At 42.8% G+C, this 21,884-nt stretch overlaps 1 protein-coding gene across 1 annotated transcript in view; it reads left to right on the forward strand.

The window, feature by feature from the left end:
• The window catches only part of LOC115090520 (sodium-coupled monocarboxylate transporter 1-like), a 96,007-nt gene that overhangs the window by 47,051 nt on the left and 27,072 nt on the right, over positions 1 to 21,884 (forward strand). The window contains exons 7-11 of the mRNA XM_029599721.1: positions 9,836 to 9,965; positions 13,811 to 13,899; positions 14,586 to 14,698; positions 18,614 to 18,681; positions 20,507 to 20,593. Coding sequence (XP_029455581.1) covers positions 9,836 to 9,965; positions 13,811 to 13,899; positions 14,586 to 14,698; positions 18,614 to 18,681; positions 20,507 to 20,593 — 487 coding nt within the window. The remainder of the gene's footprint in view (positions 1 to 9,835; positions 9,966 to 13,810; positions 13,900 to 14,585; positions 14,699 to 18,613; positions 18,682 to 20,506; positions 20,594 to 21,884) is intronic.

The raw sequence follows: 21,884 nt of genomic DNA on the forward strand, positions 1-21,884 counted from the left end.
GGAAGTCCTCACAGGTTAATAGAGGTTTTAACTGATGTAGTAATCGCAACTTGGCGTAGCCTGTATTAATTAGTTTATTGATGTGCTTTTTCATAGTAAGGTTCTCATCTAGCTGTATACCTAAATCCCGTACTTGATTTGAGGGAGTAATTTGAAAATTACCTAGGTTTAGAGCCAGTGGTTTAACTATCTACTTAACCAAATAACTTTAGCCTTTTTAGGGTTTAATGTTAGTTTGAGTTTAGGTAGATCCTGTTGTATTGCTTTCATATAGGTTGAAAGTGTGAATCCTGCTTTTTCCATTGTTTTGGAGAATGGAATGTAGAACTGTATGTCGTCAGCATACAAAAGAAAGTGATTCCTTAATCCACCAGTAATTTACACAGTGGGAACATATAAATATTGAATAGTGTTGCCGAGAGGGCTGAGCCTTGAGGTACACCAGTATTAATATTGGAGGTATCAGGTATGTGATTGTCCAATTTGACTTGGAATGTTCTGTTAGATAGAAAGGAGGAGAACCATCTGTGAACACTACCGTCAATCCCAATGTTGCTCAGTCATTAAGGAAAGGAGTAAAGTCTCAGTTGAATGGTGTTTCCTAAATCTAAACTGATTTGGGAAAATAATATCTTGATCTTCCAAATGATTCACAAGTTGAGATAGCACAGCCTTTTCCAATACTTTAGATATAAAAGACAAGTTGGATATGGGCCTATAGTTGTCCCAGTCATCGATTCTGCTGGTTTTTTGTTTTTCAGGATTGGCTTTATCACAACTTGCTTTAACTCAGGTGGTATGATTCCTTCTGAGAGAGATTAATTAAGGTTGTAATTGTGAGAGTGATTACACTGAGACACTTATTTCAAGGAACTGGAGGAAAATGGATTAGATGGGTGAATAGCAGGGTTAATTTTAGCAATGATTTGAATGCTTTCAAGATTAGTTGTTCTGTTGAACGAAGACCGCTTACACATAGCCTAGCTATCTTCATGCGATTTTGTGGGAGAACAGATAGGGAATTGAGTTTCAATCTATTGATTTTGTCTAAGAAGGATGTGACATATTCATTGCAGGTGGCCTTTGAGAAGTTTTAGTTTCTCATGATGGAGGATGATGGATTCTTAATTACATTTTTAACAACATCAAAGAGTAATTTAGAATTGAATATTACCCCATGAATTTGTTTTGCATAGTGTTTTTTTTTGCTTTATTTGTTAGCACACAGTATTTTGTTAGAAGAGATTTGTATTTTTCTAGGGATTCAGAGGATTGGCATGTCCGCCATTTTTTTTTCTAATTTTCTAAGGTTCTGTTTAATGTGTCTTAGATCATCATTGTACCAGGGTTTCTTTGGAGTTTTTCTTTTCTTTGTTAATAGTTTTTATCTGGACAGGACTGAGTTCTTCAGCTATTTCGTTGACAGTCTTATCCCAGGAATCCAATGCCGCAGAGGAATAGGCTTTATTTATTTCAGGGAGTTTGCTTTTTATTGATTCTGCAAGTACTTACATTTCTATCTTTTTCCTGAAGGTAAAAGTCTGTTTATCCTCTATACTTTTATGAATTTGGTTGAGGAAGGTTATTTCTGCCTTTATTAATTGGTGAGCAGACCAGGGTAACATGGTGTGAGAAGTATTGATTAAACAGTTGCTGCTACTGGCAAAAGTTAGATCTAGAATATGGCCCGCTTTATGAGTGACTTTAGAAACAACTTGGGACCATCCCATGGCTTCCATTGACTCTATGAACATTTCATGTGCTAAGGTTCTCTTTGGTTTATCTACATGTAGGTTAAAGTCTCCTGCAATTAAGGTAGTCTGGATTTGGAAACACCTTGGCAAATAATTCAGTTAGTAGTGAGCAGTCTTTTTATAGTATACCTGGTGGATAGTTGACCAATCCTAAGTTTAGTTGTGGAGATTTTAGAATTGCCACCTCATAGGGAGGGTTAATCTCTACTTTATTTATTTTATTTATGTATTTAAAGCTTTTTATATACCGATAGCCGTTTGCACATCATATCGATTTACAGATAACATGATAGAGAAAATACATGGAACGATTTGGTTATATGGCATGGTAAATGGGGGGGGGGGGGGTTACAAAACATGGTATGCAGAGAGTATAAGGTGTTGAAGGAGAAATATATATGTGAATATAAATATAAATAGAACTATGTACACATTACAAGGTATGGTCTGAGAGGGTACAAGATGTTTATATAGTGGACTTGATGATAACTTATGTATATATATATGTAGGGAACTAGCTTAAGCTCTTGGAAAATGAAATATATCATAGTTAGGATTGAAAATTTGGTTTAAGAGTACATTGTGGTTGTCATTCATCCAGGTTTCAGAAATGCAAAAAATAGTGGGATTTAAATCCTTTGTCAGATCATTAATCAGAGGGGTTTTTTTGTCAATGACTGAGCGTTTAATAGGAGCACAGTAAACATTAGTGTGAGGAAGTCCCCGCCACACGAAAGGTCCAATGCTTTTCTTGACCCCAGCTACGTCTTCTCCTGCAAAACTCAGCAACTGTTTAAATCCCTAGGCCCCGACCCGGGCCTCCGATGCCCTAGCAGGGCTTGCACACACAATTGAAATGTCTTTGTAGCAAGTCCAGCCACACTCCCAAAAACAGCACAAAATACAGTTTATGAGAAACAGTCTTTTTCCAACAGTTCCCACTGCAGACTCCCAGTGGGCCTCAAAAACAAAACTCCCCTTTTCACAGGGAGAAAACTCGCTTGGCTTTTCAGCCAGCCAAAACCGCCCTGCTTGGGAGTTGCTGCTAGTGCTGCTGGCACTAACGGGCTGCGGGCACCTGCCCGTACCCACGGTCTGCTTCTCCTGGCCTCCGCTGAGCTCTGCGCTGTGGGGGCAAGCCTCCCTAGACTGTCTTGCCGCTACGCGGGCCCTGACACCACCGGCCCCGACTCCTCCAGGCATCTCCTAGCTCGTGCCTGTGCCAGAACTCCGCCTCTTAAAGGGGCCACAGCGGGAAAACATAGCCTGGCCCTTAAACTGACGTCAGGAATCTTCGCAGATATAAGGAAGCTTCTCCAGGATTCTCAACTTGGCAATGAGTCTGCTTCGCTTTGGTGGTGCCTTGATTCCTGTTCCTGCCTTCTGAGTCCTGTTACTACCCATGCTCCCATCCTTGGTTCCTGTGGACGGATCTTCCGGCTTCTGACCTCGGACTGGCTTTGGCCGATTCTCTGGCTTCTGACCTCGGACTGGCTTTCGGTGACTCTACTGGTTTCTGACCTCGGACTGGCTATCGACGACTCTCTGGCTTCTGACTCTGGACTGGTTCTCGGTGATCCTCTGGCTTCTGATCTTGGACTGACTTTGGACGATTCTCCTGGCTGTTACCCAACCGTCTTCACAGGAGCCCACCTAAGACCAGCCGGCCCCCGCACACAAAGGCTCAACCTGCGGAGAATGGGGTTGGTATTGGTGAAGCTCCAGCCAGCCCCTGCAACTGCCCGGCCTCGCCTTCCGATGGTGGGGACCTGCGAGGGTTCGCCCTCTCAGGTTGCGCCAACTCCACCTTGGGCAAGAGGTCCACATTTCCGTCAGTTAATGCAACAGTTGCACAACATACCCCAACTCCCCTCAGTAGTGCAGCAGGTTACGGTCCTCCCAGACCTTTACAACAAAACACATAAACCCAAAACAGAGTTCAAACATACAGAATCTCCTTTGCAGTACCACTTACTCTGTTTCCATATCAGAGTCCGTGGCTTCCTCTGCAAGGATCTCTGTCTCCATCTCCTCCTCTTCCTCTGAGGAGCTCAGCTTTTCAAGCCATTCAAACCTTTCTGGTATGCCTTCCTGCTCCACAGTCATTGGTTCAGGTGTGTGTGAGCCACGGGTGCTTGGCTCAGCTGCACAATCAGTCTGCTCTCTCTCCCATTGGCTCAGCTGTGCCTCTAAGAACTTGGGAGTTGTAGTCTTTCCCCGGCAGCCGAAGCCCCTTTTGCTGTCTAATTCTGCTCCGGGCTCTCCCAGCAGTGATCCTGCCTGGGTTTTCATGCCTCAAAACAGCCTGCACTTCATCACATTAGGTATGAAGAGATAATGGAAGAGTTATTACTTATCGTAGGGATGACCATATTTGTGTTCCTTCTTTTCTTCTTTCCTCAGACACTCCTTAGATCTCCATGCTGACCCCATCCTACTACAGTTTCCATGAAGCACTTCTGATCTATAATTGCAGTCATCATTAGCAGGTGTAATGTATCTGACTTTGGTTCATAACTTCAGGTCCGCACGAAGGGGCAAGCTCCTTTGTTGTGCTCCTTCGTGCATGCGCCTCACAGCACAAGCGCAATCAGCGTCACCACCACAGAGATCTTGTCAGTGGGTGGGCTGTGGGCAGTCTAGCCGATGTGGCGCCTACCTCTTCCTCCCTCCTCGTGCCGGTTCTGGTGAGTGGGGCAGGTTGAATAGGCCAGGTAGGCCGCGTGCCCCTGCTGCTTTCAGTGGCGACGCCGCAGAGATCTTGTTAGTAGGCAGGTGGTGGGCAGGCTGTTGGCGATCCAGCCGACATGGCACCTACCTCTCCCTCCCTCCTTGTTCCGGGAGGGGAGTGTCATCAGCACATCCTCTGCGTTGCCGGTTCTGGTGTGTGGGGCTGGTTGGATAGGCCAGGTAGGCCGTGTGCCCCCGCCAATGTGCAAGCATGTCACATCGGGGAAAAAAAGGGCCAACATATAGGTGGGGCATGGGTGTTCTGGGGCATGGTCAAGAGATATGATGCATGTAACTATGCGCCTAGGTGCATGCCCAGGTATACTGTAGCACAAAGTTACTTCTACAATGGTTGAGGCACAACTCCAAATAATACTATTTCAAGCCATTTATTAAGTACTTGAGGTGTCTGGTTAAATGAGGGGAATGTAGGCTAAAGATCCAAGGGATCTGGAGGACTTAGCTATAGACTGAGCAAACTGGTGGATGAACTGGTGAAACTGGTTATGGGCTGGATGTGCACCTGATGTAAAATTCTCTCACTTGTGCAGCTCAAGGCCAACATTACACTGATGTGTGCATACCTGCTTAAAATTAGGAGTACCCTCGCAACCACTACGAGCACATAATATAAAATTGCAGTACATCTTGCCGTGCACTCATATACACATGTATATGTGTGCCTGTTTTAAATGTATCATCCTTGTGTTTTCCCTATAGGCACAGAATGAGAGAAAAGCCTTAAGTCACTCAGGTCTTAAATGACAGAGGGTTGTCCTACTAGCTGAGTCAAGGGAACTTCTGTTGGCAAGAGTCTGAAGAAGCAGGCTACTACTGCTGTCCTTGTGCTTCCAGAAAGGAAGATAGTGAAGTGAATGAGTGTGTGTGTGACTGAGCATGTGTGAAAGGGAGAGTGCACTGTGAATGTGACTGAGTATGTGTGTGTGTGTATGTTTATATGTGTGAGAGAGGGAGAGTGAGTGAAAATGTGTGAAAGTGGGAGAACATGTGTGTGATTGAGCATGTGTGAGAGAAAATGTGTGAGTAAGCATGTGTCAAAGAGAGTGTGTAAGTGTTATTGGCCATGTGTGAAAGATAGTATATGTCGGAGTGAGCATGTGTGTGTGATAGAGCATGTGTGAGAAGAAGTATGAAAGAGTATATGTGCGTGTCAGCAGCATATGTGAGAGGGAGTATGAGTGAACAAATATGAAAGCGTGTGTGTGTGACTGAGAATGCATGAGAAGGAATATGAGCAAGTGTGAAAGAAAGTGTGTGTGTGTGTGAGATTAAGCATGCGAGAAAGAAAAATAGTTTATATATGTGCCTGAGCATCTGTGAGAGGGAGTGTGAGTAAGCAAGTATGAAAAAGAGTGTATGTGATTGAGCATATGTGAGAGAGGGAGTGTAGGTTCAGAAGTTCCCAGGTATGGAGAATGTGGGATTTTTTTTATCCTTATTGGTTTTACTTATTGGGTATTATTTACTGTCTGCTGTTTTGAAACATTTTATTGGTGTTTGGAAAATTAAAAAAAATATTTAACTTATTATTGGGTTTTATTCTGTTCATCAGCTGTTTTAAAATATTTATTCTTTTTATTAGTATAGCTTTACTGTTATGCCAGATTTTTTTATATTTATTGATTTAATTATTTGTTTTGGAGTGAATTTTAAGAGTTGCTCACGTTAAAAAGTCCATATATGCGACTATCTGGGCTGAGTGAAAGCAATTCGTATTTTAAAACAGCCCAATTATATGTATATATGCGCGTGCACGAGCAACCAAATACGTGGGAGAAAGGGACAGAATTGTGTTTGTGGCATTGTGGACCCTTGGTCGCAATGGCGATGACTCTGCCCACGGGGAGGAGCCCCGTGGGGAACCACTGCGATAGGCTGACACAGATAGCAGACACAGAATGGATAGAGTCTTTATTGTACTGCTGTAGATAGATGGTGAAAGCAGGAAGGTAAGGCACAGCTCCACGTAGTGCCAGTATGTTCAACTGGCTTAGAAGTATAGTCTCACCCAGATGTTCACGATAGGCGGGAGTCCACAATGCGGGTAACGTCGTGGCTGGTGGGTGGAGTTGAGCGCCAGATCGTAGAGGTACTCACAGAATTAAGGCGTCTTCCTGGGGGTAGAATGGTGGGACCGAAGATCCGTGGTGCAGGATATGAAGATAGATAGGCCCTCGAGGAGCGAGTACCCAATGGTCCAATATCCTGAAATAGAATAGAGAAAAGACCCCCGAGGAGCAGTTGTATTAGTTAGTGAGGAACCCCGAAGGGAAGTTGGAAGCGAGAGACCCCCAAGGAGCAGGTGTCTAGAGCTTCTGCTGGAGCGAGGCCCTTAGCGTGAAAGCGGCATCTAAGCTGGCAGCTTAGAGCAGGCAGAGTAGCGAAGCGAAGTCTTTGTTAACTCAAAGTGGAAGTGGAGGTGGAGGCTAGATATACCCGGAGGTACTGACGTCATGCGGTGGGGCTGCCCCCGAGGTTCCCGCCATGTCGTGTATTTGAGCGTAGGAGATGTGCGCGCTCGTGCCCTAGGAAGCCACAGGAGTGAGCATGGCGGATGGGGACACCCATGCTGGTTTGGAAATGCCGAGGCCCTCGCACTCGGCACCGGAGGTAGCCATCTTGCCCAAAGAGAGTGAAAGGGGAGAAAAAGAGGTAAGGCAGAGCGGTTGCAGCCGTCTGAGACCGGCAGACGCAACAGAATCAGGACATGTCAGGGACATGCTGGGGTGAGGCCAACATTTACACACGTAAATCTTATTTTAAATCTGGTGAGCTGTTATTCACGTATATTTACTTCTGCTCTTGATGAGGTGTAAATCTGAAGACACTTGTTTTAGGCCAAAAATCACTGGGTGAGGAGTCTGGGTAAACAGAGGAGAGTGCAAGCTGAAGAACCAGAGGGGTCTGGATGACGTAGAGGTAGGCTGGGCAAACTGGTGGACTCGTTGGGCAAACTGGCTATTTCTTTCACGTGTGCATATTTTAAAATCTGCTTACCTGTATGCGTTAAAGCCAACAAATTCTTAAGGAAGATACATTATTTATGTTTGCTCATGTAGCCATTTAAAATTAGGGGGACCATACGCACTCCTGAAAAATTGTAAAAAGTATGCATGCAATTGTGTACAGGCGCTTGTGTGTTCATTTTAAAGTTACCGTCCCTATGAAGAAAGGTAATTTTTCTATTTCTCCAGTGTTACACTGCCTATAGAATCTGCCTTGTTGAAGTTAACAATTCAGTTTTTGTTTGCACATTTTTATTTGTATTTTGTGGTCTGTATTTAGTGAAGTTTCTATGTAGGGATCTATACCAGCTTGGCTTGTTGTGTTTTCCTAATAGAAGGTAGGGATGTGCAGAGCAAAATTTTATGTTCATATTTTTTATGTCCGAAAGGGGGTCCCACTTGCGGCCAATATGGACATAAAAAAAATCCAATGAGTTGGGTATATGTACATATGTGCAAAAAAAAAAATTAAACCCCCTCACCCTCCTTAATCCCCCCCCCAGACTTACCACAACTCCCTGGTGATCGAGCGAGGAGTGAGGACGTCATTTCTGCAATCCTTGGCGAGAAGCATGTGACGTCGGTGGCACGTCGAGTGACGCGGCGTCACGTGATTCCCGGCTCGTTCGAACTTTTGGCCAGCTCTTTTTGGGCCGAACGAGCCGTCCGGCGCGAACGAGCCGGGAATCACGTGACGCCGGCGTCACTCGACGTGCCGCCGACGTCACATGCTTCTCGCCAAGGATTGCAGAAATGGCGTCCTCACTCCTCGCTCCATCACCAGGGAGTTGTGGTAAGTCGGGGGGGGGGGGGGGGATTAAGGAGGGTGAGGGGGTTTATATTTTTATTTTGGCTCAACAATCGCGATTTCCCACATATCGAACATATCTATGTTCGATATGTGGGAAATCCGATCGTTTATGTCGATCAATTTTTTAAGTAAAAAAAAAATATGAGTTGCGTTTTACTAATGCGGTCAATCCGAATGCACACCCCTAATAGAAGGTGATTTGGTGTTTTAGGGCCTGATGTAATATTTGCTGTGTTCCCTTTTCACAAGTAAGGATGTCGGCATTTAGTGCTGTTTTGGTATAAGAGGTTTACTATAATCTAATTGTAATTCAGTTTATTCATGGCTTTCTGAGGGCCAAGTCTACCCTCAATGCAATAGGCCTAATATTATTTGGGTTCCAATTTTCTCGTTATACTTTTTAAAAGAGTTTTTTGGTTGGCACCACAGCAGGGCATGTAAATATAATATAATATGCATGTTGTAAGTGATATTTTGAATGTCCTATTCATGTAAAATCTGTTATAAATGCATAAATGTTTATGTATTTATTTTAAAATGTTTATGTATTGCAGTTTGCAGTGTTGCTTGATGCGGTTTACAAAATACATGAGTAATAAAAACAAAACTTAACACAGAAAAGCAAATACAAAAAATTACTCTAGTAGCAGCAAAACAAATCTACCTGTGGTCAAAGTCAAATCAGTTTCTTCCATTAGGCACAGTTCAACAGCGATCATACCAAATATCAGGGGCTGAAGGCCTGTTTAAACAAAAACGTTTTGAGGACCCTTTTAAATACTGTTACTTCGGTGGTCATTCGCAAGGTCAAATGTTAATTATGTGTAGGGAAATGGGGGAGGGGGGGGCTGGTGCAAGGGTGTTAGGCACCCAGGGCAAATCTTACATAAGGCTGTAAGGTTTGCCTAGGGCGCCTAATACCCTTGAAATGGCCCTGTAGGCAGCTTGCAGGGAACAGGAAGGGAGGGGTGAGGTTGAGGCTGGAGCAGACAAGAGCCAGACCACTCTGCTCTCTAATCCAGTCCCCGCCCCCTCCTGCTGTTCTTCCCTCCATGCCTGTCCTGAAGGGAATATGTGCATGTCCAAACCCTGCCCCAGCTCAGAAACACCTCCCTACAGTACATGTAAACTTGACGCACATACAGGGCATTCATGTGTAAGTTTACCCACGTGTTGGGCAGGCAGTTTTGTGAAAAGCCATTCCTGGGGGTAAAGCACTGTCACCTGTGCAAATGCCTTTGAAAATGACTTACACGTGGTGTCCCCCTCCAACTTGCTTGGACCTTTATGTAGCTTAGTGTAGTGGTTCCTAAACCAGTCCTCCAGAGCATGCAAATTTTATCTCATGCATACTCATTGTGGATATGCTGAAAACCTGACTGGTTAGGGATCCCCCAGGACAGGTTTGGGAACCTCTGGCTTAGTGGATTAACACGGCAGCCAAATGACTTCACATCAATTGCATAAGAAACCGACCCGTGCATAAATCCTTCATTTCCCACCTCTCTCCTTAGATCCCTTTATATCAATCTTTTGGGCCTGTGGGCCATTCTTGCCTGTGCAGTGTTGAGTGGGCTTTGCTTATATTCAATCTACAAAGACTGCGATCCTTGGACCTCAGGGAGTGTGTCAGCACCAGACCAGGTATGTTATCACTGCCACTGCTGGAATCACAAGGCAGGGCAGATTCTCTTTACTTCTCAAAAAGGGAGATGGAAGGGAGGCAGCAAATTATAGGAATAAGCAACCTGTAAATAAAATATTCAAAACCTTTTGTATGCTAGAAATTTTCGGTTGTTTGGGGGTCACCTTGGAGTTTGATCTGTTAAGTCGTGCCCAAGTGAAATCTGGTACTTAAGGTGGCCTTTTTTAAGCTGTGTATTTTATGTAGGCTAAAGCCACTACTGAGCGTTCATGAATTTCTCTCAGTGCTTCAGGAATTGGTACTTACTAGTTTGGATTGCTGCAACTCGATTTATATCGGGTTGACAGCAAAAGGTCCTCAGAGCTATACAAATTGTTCGAAACTCAGCTGCACACGCCCTTACAGGTTTTGGTCTTGGAGACCGTATCACCCCTATTCTCAGCGCTCTTCCTTGGTTACCAATGCAGTGAGGGATCAAATATAAGATAGCGATGCTCATCCATAAACTATTAAAGCATGACTGCATCCCCTCGGATATGCACCATGTTGTATATTTATTAAACTCCGCAAGTGTTAAAATCTGGCTAATGTGAGTTCCTTGATGTTCCCTCCTTGCAATTGGCCCATTTTTCTGAGACCAGTGACAAGGCTATTTTGGTGGCAGGCCTGCTCTCTTGGAGCATATTACCTGAGCAATTGCACATAATGTCATCCACACAGACTTTCAGAAAACAGTTTAATACTTATTTGTTACAGCAAGCATTTGAATTTAGCAGATAGGATAACATCTGCTTTGTTTAGGGCCTTTTTGTGGTCACAACTGTGAATTTCACTACCCAGGCCTTGTATGGTAGCAGTTTAATTGTGTTTGTTATTTGATTATTGCTATGTTCTAAATGTAATTTTATGATTGCTGTGTTGTACTCCACTTTGATCTGTGGATTTGCACAGGTTATAAAATAAACGAATGAATAAATAAATGGATTTCCATAGGTAAATGGGTATTTATCTCTATTTTGTATTTGTATTTTCAATGGGAAATACAAATACAAAATAGAGATAAATACCCATTTTAAACACATTGGGGCGGATTTTAAAAGGGCCGCGCGCGTAAATCCTTCTGGATTTACACGCGCAGCGCCGGCGCGCCTATTTTGCCTAGGCCGCCGGCGCGCGTAAGTCCCGGGGCTTCCTGTCGGTGGCGTGGCGGGATGACACAGCGTTTAGGGGCGGGGCACGGCATTTCGGGGGCGGCGACGCGGGCGTGGTTTTTGCCCGGGGGCGTTCCGGGGGCGTGGCCACGGCCTCCGGAACAGCCCCCGGGACCGGACCACGGAGCGGGGCAGCCGGCCGACGCGCGCAAAGTTACGCCTGCTGAAAGCAGGCGTAACTTTGCTGACAAAGGTAAGGGGGGGTTTAGATAGGGCCGGGGGGGTGGGTTAGGTAGGGGAAGGGAGGGGAAGGTGGGGGGAGGGCGAAGGAAAGTTCCCTCTGAGGCCGCTCCGAAATTGGAGCGGCCTCAGAGGGAACAGGCAGCGCGCGCTGGGCTTGGCGCGCACAGGTTGCACAAATGTGCACCCCCTTGCGCGCGCCGACCCCGGATTTTATAAGATACGCGCGGCTACGCGCGTATCTTATAAAATCCAGCGTACTTTTGTTCGCGCCTGGTGCGCGAACAAAAGTACGCATTCGCGCAAGTATTTAAAATCTACCCCATTGTTTGGACTGTTCTTTTTTTATTTGCTTATAAAATTACTTAATTTTTTTTTTCTTTTGCAATTCAACATATAATATATTAAGGTGAATGATTGATAAGACTGGGTGGCCCATGCTTTGCTGGGCACACTGACTGGCTTGCTGACACCTTATTTTTTGAAATATTTTTTGAAACAGTTTTTGAAATAGCTTTCTTGAAATTCATGTGATGGTGGATTGCAAAACCTTTCATAATAGCATTTAGTTCTCATCTTTTGTTTTGTTATAGCTTTCTGGGACTTTTAGAGGGTCTTTTTTTTGTTGTAATTGTGTTAACCAGGGAACCTAGAATTCAAATCCTGCTAATGCTCCTTGTGAGCTTGGGCAAGACACTTCACTCTCCATTGCCTCGGGTACAAATCTATATTATAAGCCCTCTGGAGATAGAGAAATACCCAAGTGCCTGAGTGTAATCTGCTTTTAAGTGTCACAAAAGATAGAATATAAATTAAAAAATATCGTAGGCACCTGAATATTGTAGGCACCTGTTAGCAAAATGTAGAAATGTTTGTATTCATTAAACTTCATCCATTTTGCGCCCTTCAGGGGACCCTCTGGAGTTGTTTGAAGAGCTCCTCTGATTCCAATATTGATGAATTTCAATTTAGTTGTGTTTGCATGCCAGCGAAAGGATTTATTTCTAAACCGTGATCATAAAATCATATTCTCCTAGTTTGACTGCCATGCTTGAACCTTGATTGCAATCATTATCACAGGGGCAGATTGCAAAAATAAAAAATGAATCACAATGGCCCTGCATAGCTTGATACATTGTGAAGTACCAGTAGATGGTGCCATTCATGGTGCAGCAGTGATGCCAGCAGGAAACTTTTCTATTCCCTTCTGTCGGCAAAGAATTGGGGGAACCTCCGGACTGGTATAAGTACCCATTCCGGAGAGGTGGTAAAGATAGCAGTTTGGAGGGCTCCCAGAAGGGCTTTTATTGCTGTGAGATCTAGCCATGATGGAAAATCACCAGGCCCAGAGGGCAGCTAGCAGTAAGCGCGGAGGCGCACTGGAAATCTGGTTTCGACAGTTACTATCCAGTTTTAAACTACCCTGGTCACAGGCAGGATTTGGCATGCAAATACTGCGTTTTAAAAGGCTTTGAAAAGGAGGCATGCCTACAGTATATATTGGTCTGACAGTGAAGGTTGAACAATAGCAACAGATGTGAATGAGCACACTACTAGAATTGACGCCAGTTGAATCTACTGCCAAACAGATACTTCAACAGCCGACTTCAACAGCCCCTGAAGCAGCTCAGAATTGAGCGAAACTCGGCCTGAGTCGGGCATTTTTTCTCAATAAAGTTCATTTGGTGTCTAAACTGTCTACCGATCCTCTCCGTTTGGTCGCTACTTGCAATATTGGATCGGTTTCCGGTTTGTTTCTTTGGACCTTCCCAGAGGGCAGCTTGCATCCTAGAGGAAAGTCCTTTGTCTGGAGGAGGCCCTGAAGACATGGCATCCTCCTCATGTTAAATGTTATCACCTGCTGCTGAGCTGGTACTAAATTTACCTTCAACTATATGACCATGGTTAATTAAGGAGTTCTTAGAGACCACGATGATAAGAGCTCATTATTACCATATTTCCATGCAGGTACATGCTAATGTTTTAGCATGGACACGCATGTACAATTTACTGTGGTGCAGGCTTTCATCTGCACTAAATCATAAGTGAGTAGCCCTCTACATTTTATTTTTAGATATTTTGATTTATAGTCTACCTTTCAGCCACTTCAAAGTGGATTACTTTCAGGTACAGGTACATATAAATGCAATTAATACTTACAGTAGGTATTTCCCTGTCCCCAGAAAACTCACTAAATTTTCTACCTGAGGCAATGGAGAGCAAAGTGACTTGCCCAAGGTCAAAAAAGATTGGCAGTGGGTTTTGAATGTTGGCTTCTCTGGTTCATAGCCCATTGCGCCAACCACTAAAATACTCCTCCATGCCAAATGCTTAGCATGCAAGATAAGTGGAAGCTTATTCTAAGAAACTGAGCCAACATACATTTTGAAAAAGCATTTTTATAAAACAAATACTGCATCATGATATGTGTAATATCTAATGGACTTTTTCAGCTTATGCCATATCTGACACTGGGCATTTTCCAAGACTTTCCAGGGCTTCCGGGACTTTTTGTGGCTTGTGCCTACAGTGGGACACTAAGGTAATTTACTAAGAGCATGATCCTGGAACATTTTATCATGTGATCTCTAGTTCATTATGATCCCTTGTCCTGAATTTAAATTGACAGTTGTTTTTTTTACTTATTATTGCCTCTTTATAACCCAATTTTATGCAGCGCTCTTAGGGCTGACATCTGCATGTCTTTTCAAAGCGAACATATGCGTCTAAGTCCGCTTTGAAAATTAGCAGGGCCACCCATTCTTTACTGTGGCAGAGGTGCGTACATTTATACCTGCTAGGGAGCATGTGTCAATGTCCATGCAAACATTTATGTGCATGCTTTTGAAAATCGAAGTACACGCATAAATGAGTTCCCCCACCCCAGCTCTGCCCCCAAGAACGCCTCTTTGCAGTATGTGTAAAAGTAGGCTTGAAATCACTTCCGCACCTACTTTTCCACATACAGGCCCTAGGTAATTAAAACAAAACAAAAATAACATTTACACACATAAAACTGCTTTTTATGCGGGTAAACACTTTTGAAAATTGCTACAATAATAATTACATTTACATAGGTAAATTCTTTTGAAAATTACCCCATAATATATATATATATGTATATATATATATTTTTTTTTTTACAATTTACAATTATATGAAAGTTGCTCTGTCTGCAGAAATTCAGATGAACAAATAGAGAAATGTGATTATTTTTATGTTCTGCAGTACTGTCTCCTCCAGTATCAATGCTTTAGCTGCTGTAACTGTCGAGGACCTCATCAAGCCTTACTTCAAATCTCTCAATGACAAGAAGCTGTCCTGGATTTCCCAAGGAGCAAGTAAGTCAAAAACTAAACAGATTGTGAAGTCTCTACATTTTCAATTTTGGAAGGAAATAATAAACCATAATAGAAAAGGCAGTGCAGGATGCTGCAATAGCAGGGAGCCAGTCACTGTCCATGTCCGACGTCTGTATTATCCGTGGCAGTGCAATGCCATCCAGCAAGCTGAAAAATTTGGCAGCAACAATTCTTCACCAGAAACATGCTATTTTCTCAGTGAAACCTAATCCTGCTCTTTACAATTTTAATACAAAGCACAATCTTAAAATTTACAGTGGCACTGATCCCTGTAAGTTAATGAAGATTTGACCCTGGTTCCAAAATGCCACCCTTGACCTCTACTGGCGCTGACCCTTACTGTGCAGAAGGGCCGATATGGGATTATCTGCCTTTAAGAAGTGGTAATGTCACCAGTGACACTTTTTGCGTATAAAGGATGAAACCTGAAGTAAGTAATCGGGTTTTTCTGCAAGGAGTTTTTACAGACAAGGCTGCTGTAACTGCTGGTGCAGAAGCAGATCTTTGCCGTTTTTCTCGTGCAGGGAGTAAATTATCTACCCTAGGCCTATGGCCCAGCTTCTTGAAAGAGCCTGGGAAAGGTGGGAGGGGTGGAATCATTAGAGACGAAGGAAACAAAGACATCTATCTACCTAAGCCAGCTGGATCCAAGCCTTTGAAAACTGGACAACCTAACTGGCTAAATGTTTCCCCCCAAAATTTGAGTAGGTGGCTAAATTTAGCCAGACAAATTCTGGGTGGGCCTAAGGGCAGTGTTAGGGTAAAGCCAAAATGCTAGGCCAAATAATGCTAATTCTAACGCTAGCCACCTAACGTGTCAGATAAATTTAGATGCTGCAAATGCAGGGCCTAAATCTGGCCAACCAAACTCAGAATAGTTAAAAAATGCTGCAGGGAAGTCCTGGGATCCCCTGCCTCACTCCAGTCCAAATAAGGATAGAGGGATGGCCAAGAGATCTCTTTTCCCACCCGCCTGTCCCCAAAGGATAGGGATCTCCCCAGGCCCTTTACAAGTTTGTTTTACATTCATATAGCTTTACGGACATATTAATTTATGGCTATAAAACACCATTTTTAAGGGAAACCAGTAGGGCAGGAGTGACAGAGGAATGCTCTTAGCTCTTTCTGCACTGAAAAACCTCATAAAAGAGTTACGTAGGGGCCAGGGAGGCCCCAGTCCAGGCTTATTTGTGGAGGTGGGGCTGGAAGAGCCTGGGGAGCCCTCATCTTATTTGCAGGAGGGTTGGGGGATATGGGGGGGGGGGGGGGGGGAGGCTCCAATTTATTTGTATGGGAGTGGAAGAATGAAAGATCCCAGGGACACCCTGTTCAGCCCCAGTCAGGTTAGGCAGCAGTGGGGTGGGGTTGGGGGGAGCAGGCAGGCCCTATAAGAACATTGCCATGCTGGGTCAGACCAAGGGTCCATCAAGCCCAGCATCCTGTTTCCGACAGAGGCCAAACCAGGCCACAAGAACCTGGCAATTACCCAAACACTAAGAAGATCCCACGCTACTCATGCCAGTAATAGCAGTGGCTATTCACTAAATCAACTTGATTAATAGCAGTTAATGGTCTTCTCCTCTAAGAACCTACCCAAACCTTTTTTAAACCCAGCTACACTAACTGCACTAACCACATCCTCTGGCAACAAATTCCCAAGCTTAATTGTGCATTGAGTGAAAAAGAATTTTCTCCGATTAGTTTTAAATGTGCTACTTGCTAACTTCATGGAGTGCCCCTAGTTCTTCTATTATCTGAAAGTGTAAATAACAGATTCACATCTACTCGTTCAAGACCTCTCTTGATTTTAAAGACCTCATCATATCCCCCCTCAGCCACCTCTTCTCCAAGCTGAACTGCCCTAACCTCTTCAGCCTTTCCTCATAGGGGAGCTGTTCCATCCCCTTTATCATTTTGGTCATCCTTCTCTGTACCTTCTCCATCACAACTATATATTTTTTGAGATGTGGTGACCAGACTTGTACACAGTATTCAAGGTATGGTCTCACCATGAGCGATACAGAGGCATTATGACATTTTCCATTTTATTAACCATTCCCTTCCTAATAATTCCTAACATTCTGTATGCTTTTTTGACTTCTGCAGCACACTGAGCTGATGATTTCAAAGTATTTTCTACTATGATGCCTAGATCATTTTCTTGGGTGGTAGCTCCTAATATGGAACCTATTATTTTTCCCTTGCATTTGTCCATATTAAATTTCGTCTCCTATTTGGATGCCCAATCTTCCAGTCTTGCAAGGTCCTCCTGCAATGTATCACAATCCGCTTGTGATTTAACTAATCTGAATAATTTTTTATCATCTGCAAATTTGAAAATCTCACTTGTCGTATTCCTTTCCATATCATTTATAAATATATTGATAGCAGCGGTCCAAGTACATATCCCTGAGGCACTCCACTGTTTACCCTTTTCCACTGAGAAAATTGACCATTTAATCCTACTCTCTATCTCCTGTCCTTTAACCAGTTTGTAATCCACAAAAGGACATCGCCTCCTATCCCATGACTTTTTAGTTTTCTTAGAAGCCTCTCATGAGGGACTTTGTCAAATGCCTTCTGAAAATCCTAATACACTACATCTACCGGTTCACCTTTATCCACATGTTTAATAATCCCTTCAAAATAATGAAGCAGATTTATAAGGCAAGACTTCCCTTGGGTAAATCCATGTTGTCTGATTTCCATTGAACCATATTTTTCTATATGGTCTATGTTTTTGATCTTTAGAATAGTTTCCACTATTTTTCCCAGCACTGAAGTCAATCTCACTATAGTTTCCTGGAGTACCCCTGGAGCCCTTTTTAAATATTGGGGTTACATTGGCCACCCTCCAGTCTTCAGGTACAATGGATGATTTTAATGATAGTTTACAAATGATCTGAAATTTCATTTTTGAGTTCCTTCAAAACCCTAGGTTGCATACCATCTGGTCCAGGTGATTTTCTACGCTTTAGTTTGTCAATCTGGTCTACTACATCTTCTAGGTTCACAGTGATTTGGTTCAGTTCATCTGACTCATCACCCTTGAAAACCATCTCCGGAACTGGTATCTCCCCAACATCTTCATTAGTAAACACAGAAGCAAAGAATTCATTTAGTCTTCCTGCAATGGCCTTATCTTCCCTAAGAGCCCCTTTAACCCCTTGGTCATCTAACAGTCCAGCCAACTCCCTCACAGGTTTCTTGCTTCGGATATATTTTAAAATGTTTTTATTATGAGTTTTTGCCTCTACGGCCAACTTCATTTCAAATTCTCTCTTCACCTGTCTTATCAATGTTTTACACTTAACTTGACAATGTTTATGTTTTTTCCTATTTTCTTCAGATGGATCCTTCTTCCAATTTTTGAAGGATTTTTTTTGGGCTAAAATAGCCTCTTTCACCTCACCTTTTAACCATGCCGGTAATTTTGGTTAAATGTTTTGTGTGTTTTTTAATTTAAGGTTTATTTTGGTTTGGCAAATGAACTGAACCAAAATAAACATTAAACAAGCCAAAAGAAAAAAAAGAAAAAAGAAGAAACAAACCAATACAAAAATTGTATTCCTTCACATCCTTACAGGATAATAAATATGTGTGTTTCCTTACTTATCTGTGAAACTTATACCCTCTGTAAACAACTAGTGCTCTGGTGAGGAACAATTAATCATAATGCATTGTCCAGTTTATACTTCATACAGAAATACCAATTATATCCCCTTTTCATTTTTCTATTTCCTTGATTTGTACATTTTATTCAACAAACATGAATATTAAGTGGGATATAATTTTTTTAAATAACTAAATATTTCAGAAGACTGAGCTAAAACTGTAGACTATTTAATGTTTCACCAAGGTATGCCTTGCTTTTTTTATTCATCCATTCTTCAGGTGTGTTTTTTGGTGCTGTATGCATTGCCATGGCTGCTGTGGCATCATCTATGGGAAGTCTGATACAGGTAGGTTTATATTAGTATTTTTTTTGTTTCATGGAATAAGAAATAAGTCAAGGCAATAGATGGTCCAATTTTGCTTCGGTGCAAAAATTGCACTGGATTTATCTGTGAGGACTGAGGAGCTCCCATTGTTTTCAGTGAGAAAATGTTGGTGCAAGAATCGAGTTTTAATGGTGATTACAACCCTAACATCCTGTGCTTCCAAGAAGGTATTGGGGTAACCTGCAAAGAACAGTAGTTATGACTAAAACAGCACTGGCGTGGTTGTATCGGGCTTCCAAAAAGGCACTGCAGCAACTTGAAGGGATGTACATTCATTTTAAATAAATGGCACATCTGCATCAAAAATGGCCTTGGATGAAAATACCAGAAAAAGTTTGGGTATTTTTGTTTGGTTTAAAAAAAGATGGCCTCCTTAGCTTACGAAGATTCCCACCAGGGCTTCCTCATGGCTTCTCTGGTGCTTCCTGGATCCTGCTGATCCCTGTCCTGCCCCCAAAAGAAAGCTTTGATGTCTGGCCTACCTGGCTAGGTTGAGCTAAGCTCAGCTGGGGCCTCCCCGGGCCCTTCTGATCCCCCTTATTTACTGGGCCAGGAACTTCACTAGTCCCCTACTTATCCCTTTCAATAGGGGTCCTGCAAAAAGAAACAGGCAGCAACAATCCCCATTCGTTCCTGCCCTGCTGCAATGTTTTTAAAAATGGCGCCAGTGGCTCAAAGATTGGCACCAGAGAGGCTTCACTTTGATGCTGATCTCAGGGCCGGACAGCACCATTACATTGTACTAAATTTCTTATTCATGTGCAGAAATGGAAAATTTCCAGCAAAGTGTATGCTGACCTCAGCAAATCATGATCTTTTGGGAAGCCTAGCTTCTATTTATGAGAGAGATATTTAAAACCCTCCAAGTTTCCATGAACAGGAGGTGAGCCTCTTTCAAAGGAAAGGAGAGTCTAGAATAAGGGGTCATGGGATAAGGAGTAATCTTAGGAAATATTTCTTTACAGAGAGCGTAATGGATGCATGGAACGGCCTCCCCATGGAGGCACAAGAGACAAAACCAGTATATGAATTCAAAAAAGCACAGGGGATCTCAGAGGGTGTTGTAGGGATTATAAAGCTGAATTAGATGGTGTGGGTGGGTAGTCTGGATAGACCATCTGTTCTTTTTCTGCCATCACGTTTCTATCTAGGTCATTCTTAATTCTGTGATGTGCCGGTATCGCGGCGGTATTATTCTAATTAGGGGAAGGGGAGGAGTGTGGGCGGGGTTTGGGTGGAGTTATCTCCTGGCAGAGCTGCGGGCGATAATGTTTTTCACATTATCTCCAACAGCACCGCGGGAAATAACTACACCTTTTCCCGTGGCGCTATGGAGATGATAGTGTGTGGCACAGTCGCACCGCGGTGGGCAAAACCACACTGCCTCCGTGTGGTCGCCTGCCCACTATCGCCCCCGCCCCTTTTTTCTTTGCGCCTCCTCATTCTGCTATAAATTTATTCATTTATATATATTCATATAGCAAAATGATGAATCTAGTGGTATGTTTGTTGTTTTCAAAATTTTAGAGCTCTATGACAGAGAATAAGTAGGCAGGAAGTAGTATGTTTTCATCCGTATACCTCATTTTAGCTGCTGTTGTCTTTTAACTTATCAAATGCTATGAATCCCAAAATTCATGTTTTTCATTCTCTACTTTTTCATATTCTAGATGTTTTCTAATGTTAAATGCATCTTATTTTTCAATATACCAGTGTCACTTTGCTATTTGGAATAGGGTTGATTGCTTTGCATGACATGTAATCTAGAATTATATTCCTTTGGCAGGCAGCTCTTTCTATTTTCGGCATGATTGGGGGACCTTTGCTAGGACTATTTTCCTTAGGCATCTTATTTCCTGTTGCAAATTCAACAGTAAGTACAAATTTAATAAGTACACAACACAGTTCACGGGGCTTTTGTGAAATGTAATCTTTGCCCCATACAATTCATTTGCATTTTTGACTAAAACATATTGGGGGTAATTTTCAAAAGAGTTATGCATGTGAATGTAACATACTATCGTAGCAATTTTCAAAAGTCATTTACTCAGGTAAAGTGCATTTATGTGAATAAATCCTATGGACATTTCAATGGCATATATTGTAGCAATTTTCAAAAGCCCACTTATTCAAGTAAATGCTTTTTAAAATCAGACCCTTCATGTAGCATTCAGTCCCTTATATACATAGCACATACAATACATGTTATTTTATAAAATAGGACCAAGAGACCCTGCTCATCTACTAATTGCCAAAAGTATTGCTCTGTACCCACGGCAATTCAGGATGGTTCCACAGACTATAAAATAACATTTAAAGACATAATTGTATAATTACAATAAGGAACTCCAGGGTGTATGGATATTGGGATTTCTCAGGCATCATGCATCACAACACAATTGGAACATACTGATACTGCACTGTAAAGTATACCTGGTCATATATTATTCAATTATATAATGACTTGAATAATTCCTCCTTGGTGATTGACTGCCAAGAATCCACCTCCTAAGCATAACGGTAATTTTATCGTCATAATAAAAGCATCGGAGGGTGAATATTTTAGTAGAATATTGCCCCTTTGGAGGTGTTGAAGGTGTTTGCATTTCAGCTTCACAATGCATGTATGGCGTGCTGATATCCACCAATAGTGAGCACTCCATCGCGCTTTATTGCTTAACTATAAATGTTGAACTCCTTGTTCTTCAATATCAGCATTATGAGGACAACTTTCAAAACAAAGAGGGAATGTGCAGAGCACTTTCCCTTTGATAATTACCTAAGGAGAAAATCCCCCGCAGAGATTTTGCGCCTGTTTTTTTCTGTGGGTACATTTTTTTCTCCTAGGTCAAGCAGAATGGTAGTCCTATATATGGGTGACATCATCAGATGGACCTCGGCACAGAAAACGTTTGTCAAAGTTTCTGGAACTTTGACTGGAACACTGAACATGCCCAGCATGCCACTATCCATGCATCCACGCGGGGTCCCTCTTCAGTCTCTTTTTTTCCCGAAGTAGTTGCCTCGCGGTAGTGGAGCTCTGCTTTTAGCTCATCCTTTTCAAAGTACTTCCTGGTTATTTTTGATGTTCTCGGCACTGGGTCCCTCTTCTTTGGTCGGTGCCATCCGACGAGAGGTAGGTGTTTAAATTTTCCATTCATGCG

Source organism: Rhinatrema bivittatum, chromosome 4 (assembly GCF_901001135.1).
Source record: "Rhinatrema bivittatum chromosome 4, aRhiBiv1.1, whole genome shotgun sequence".
NCBI classification, from domain to species: domain Eukaryota; kingdom Metazoa; phylum Chordata; class Amphibia; order Gymnophiona; family Rhinatrematidae; genus Rhinatrema; species Rhinatrema bivittatum.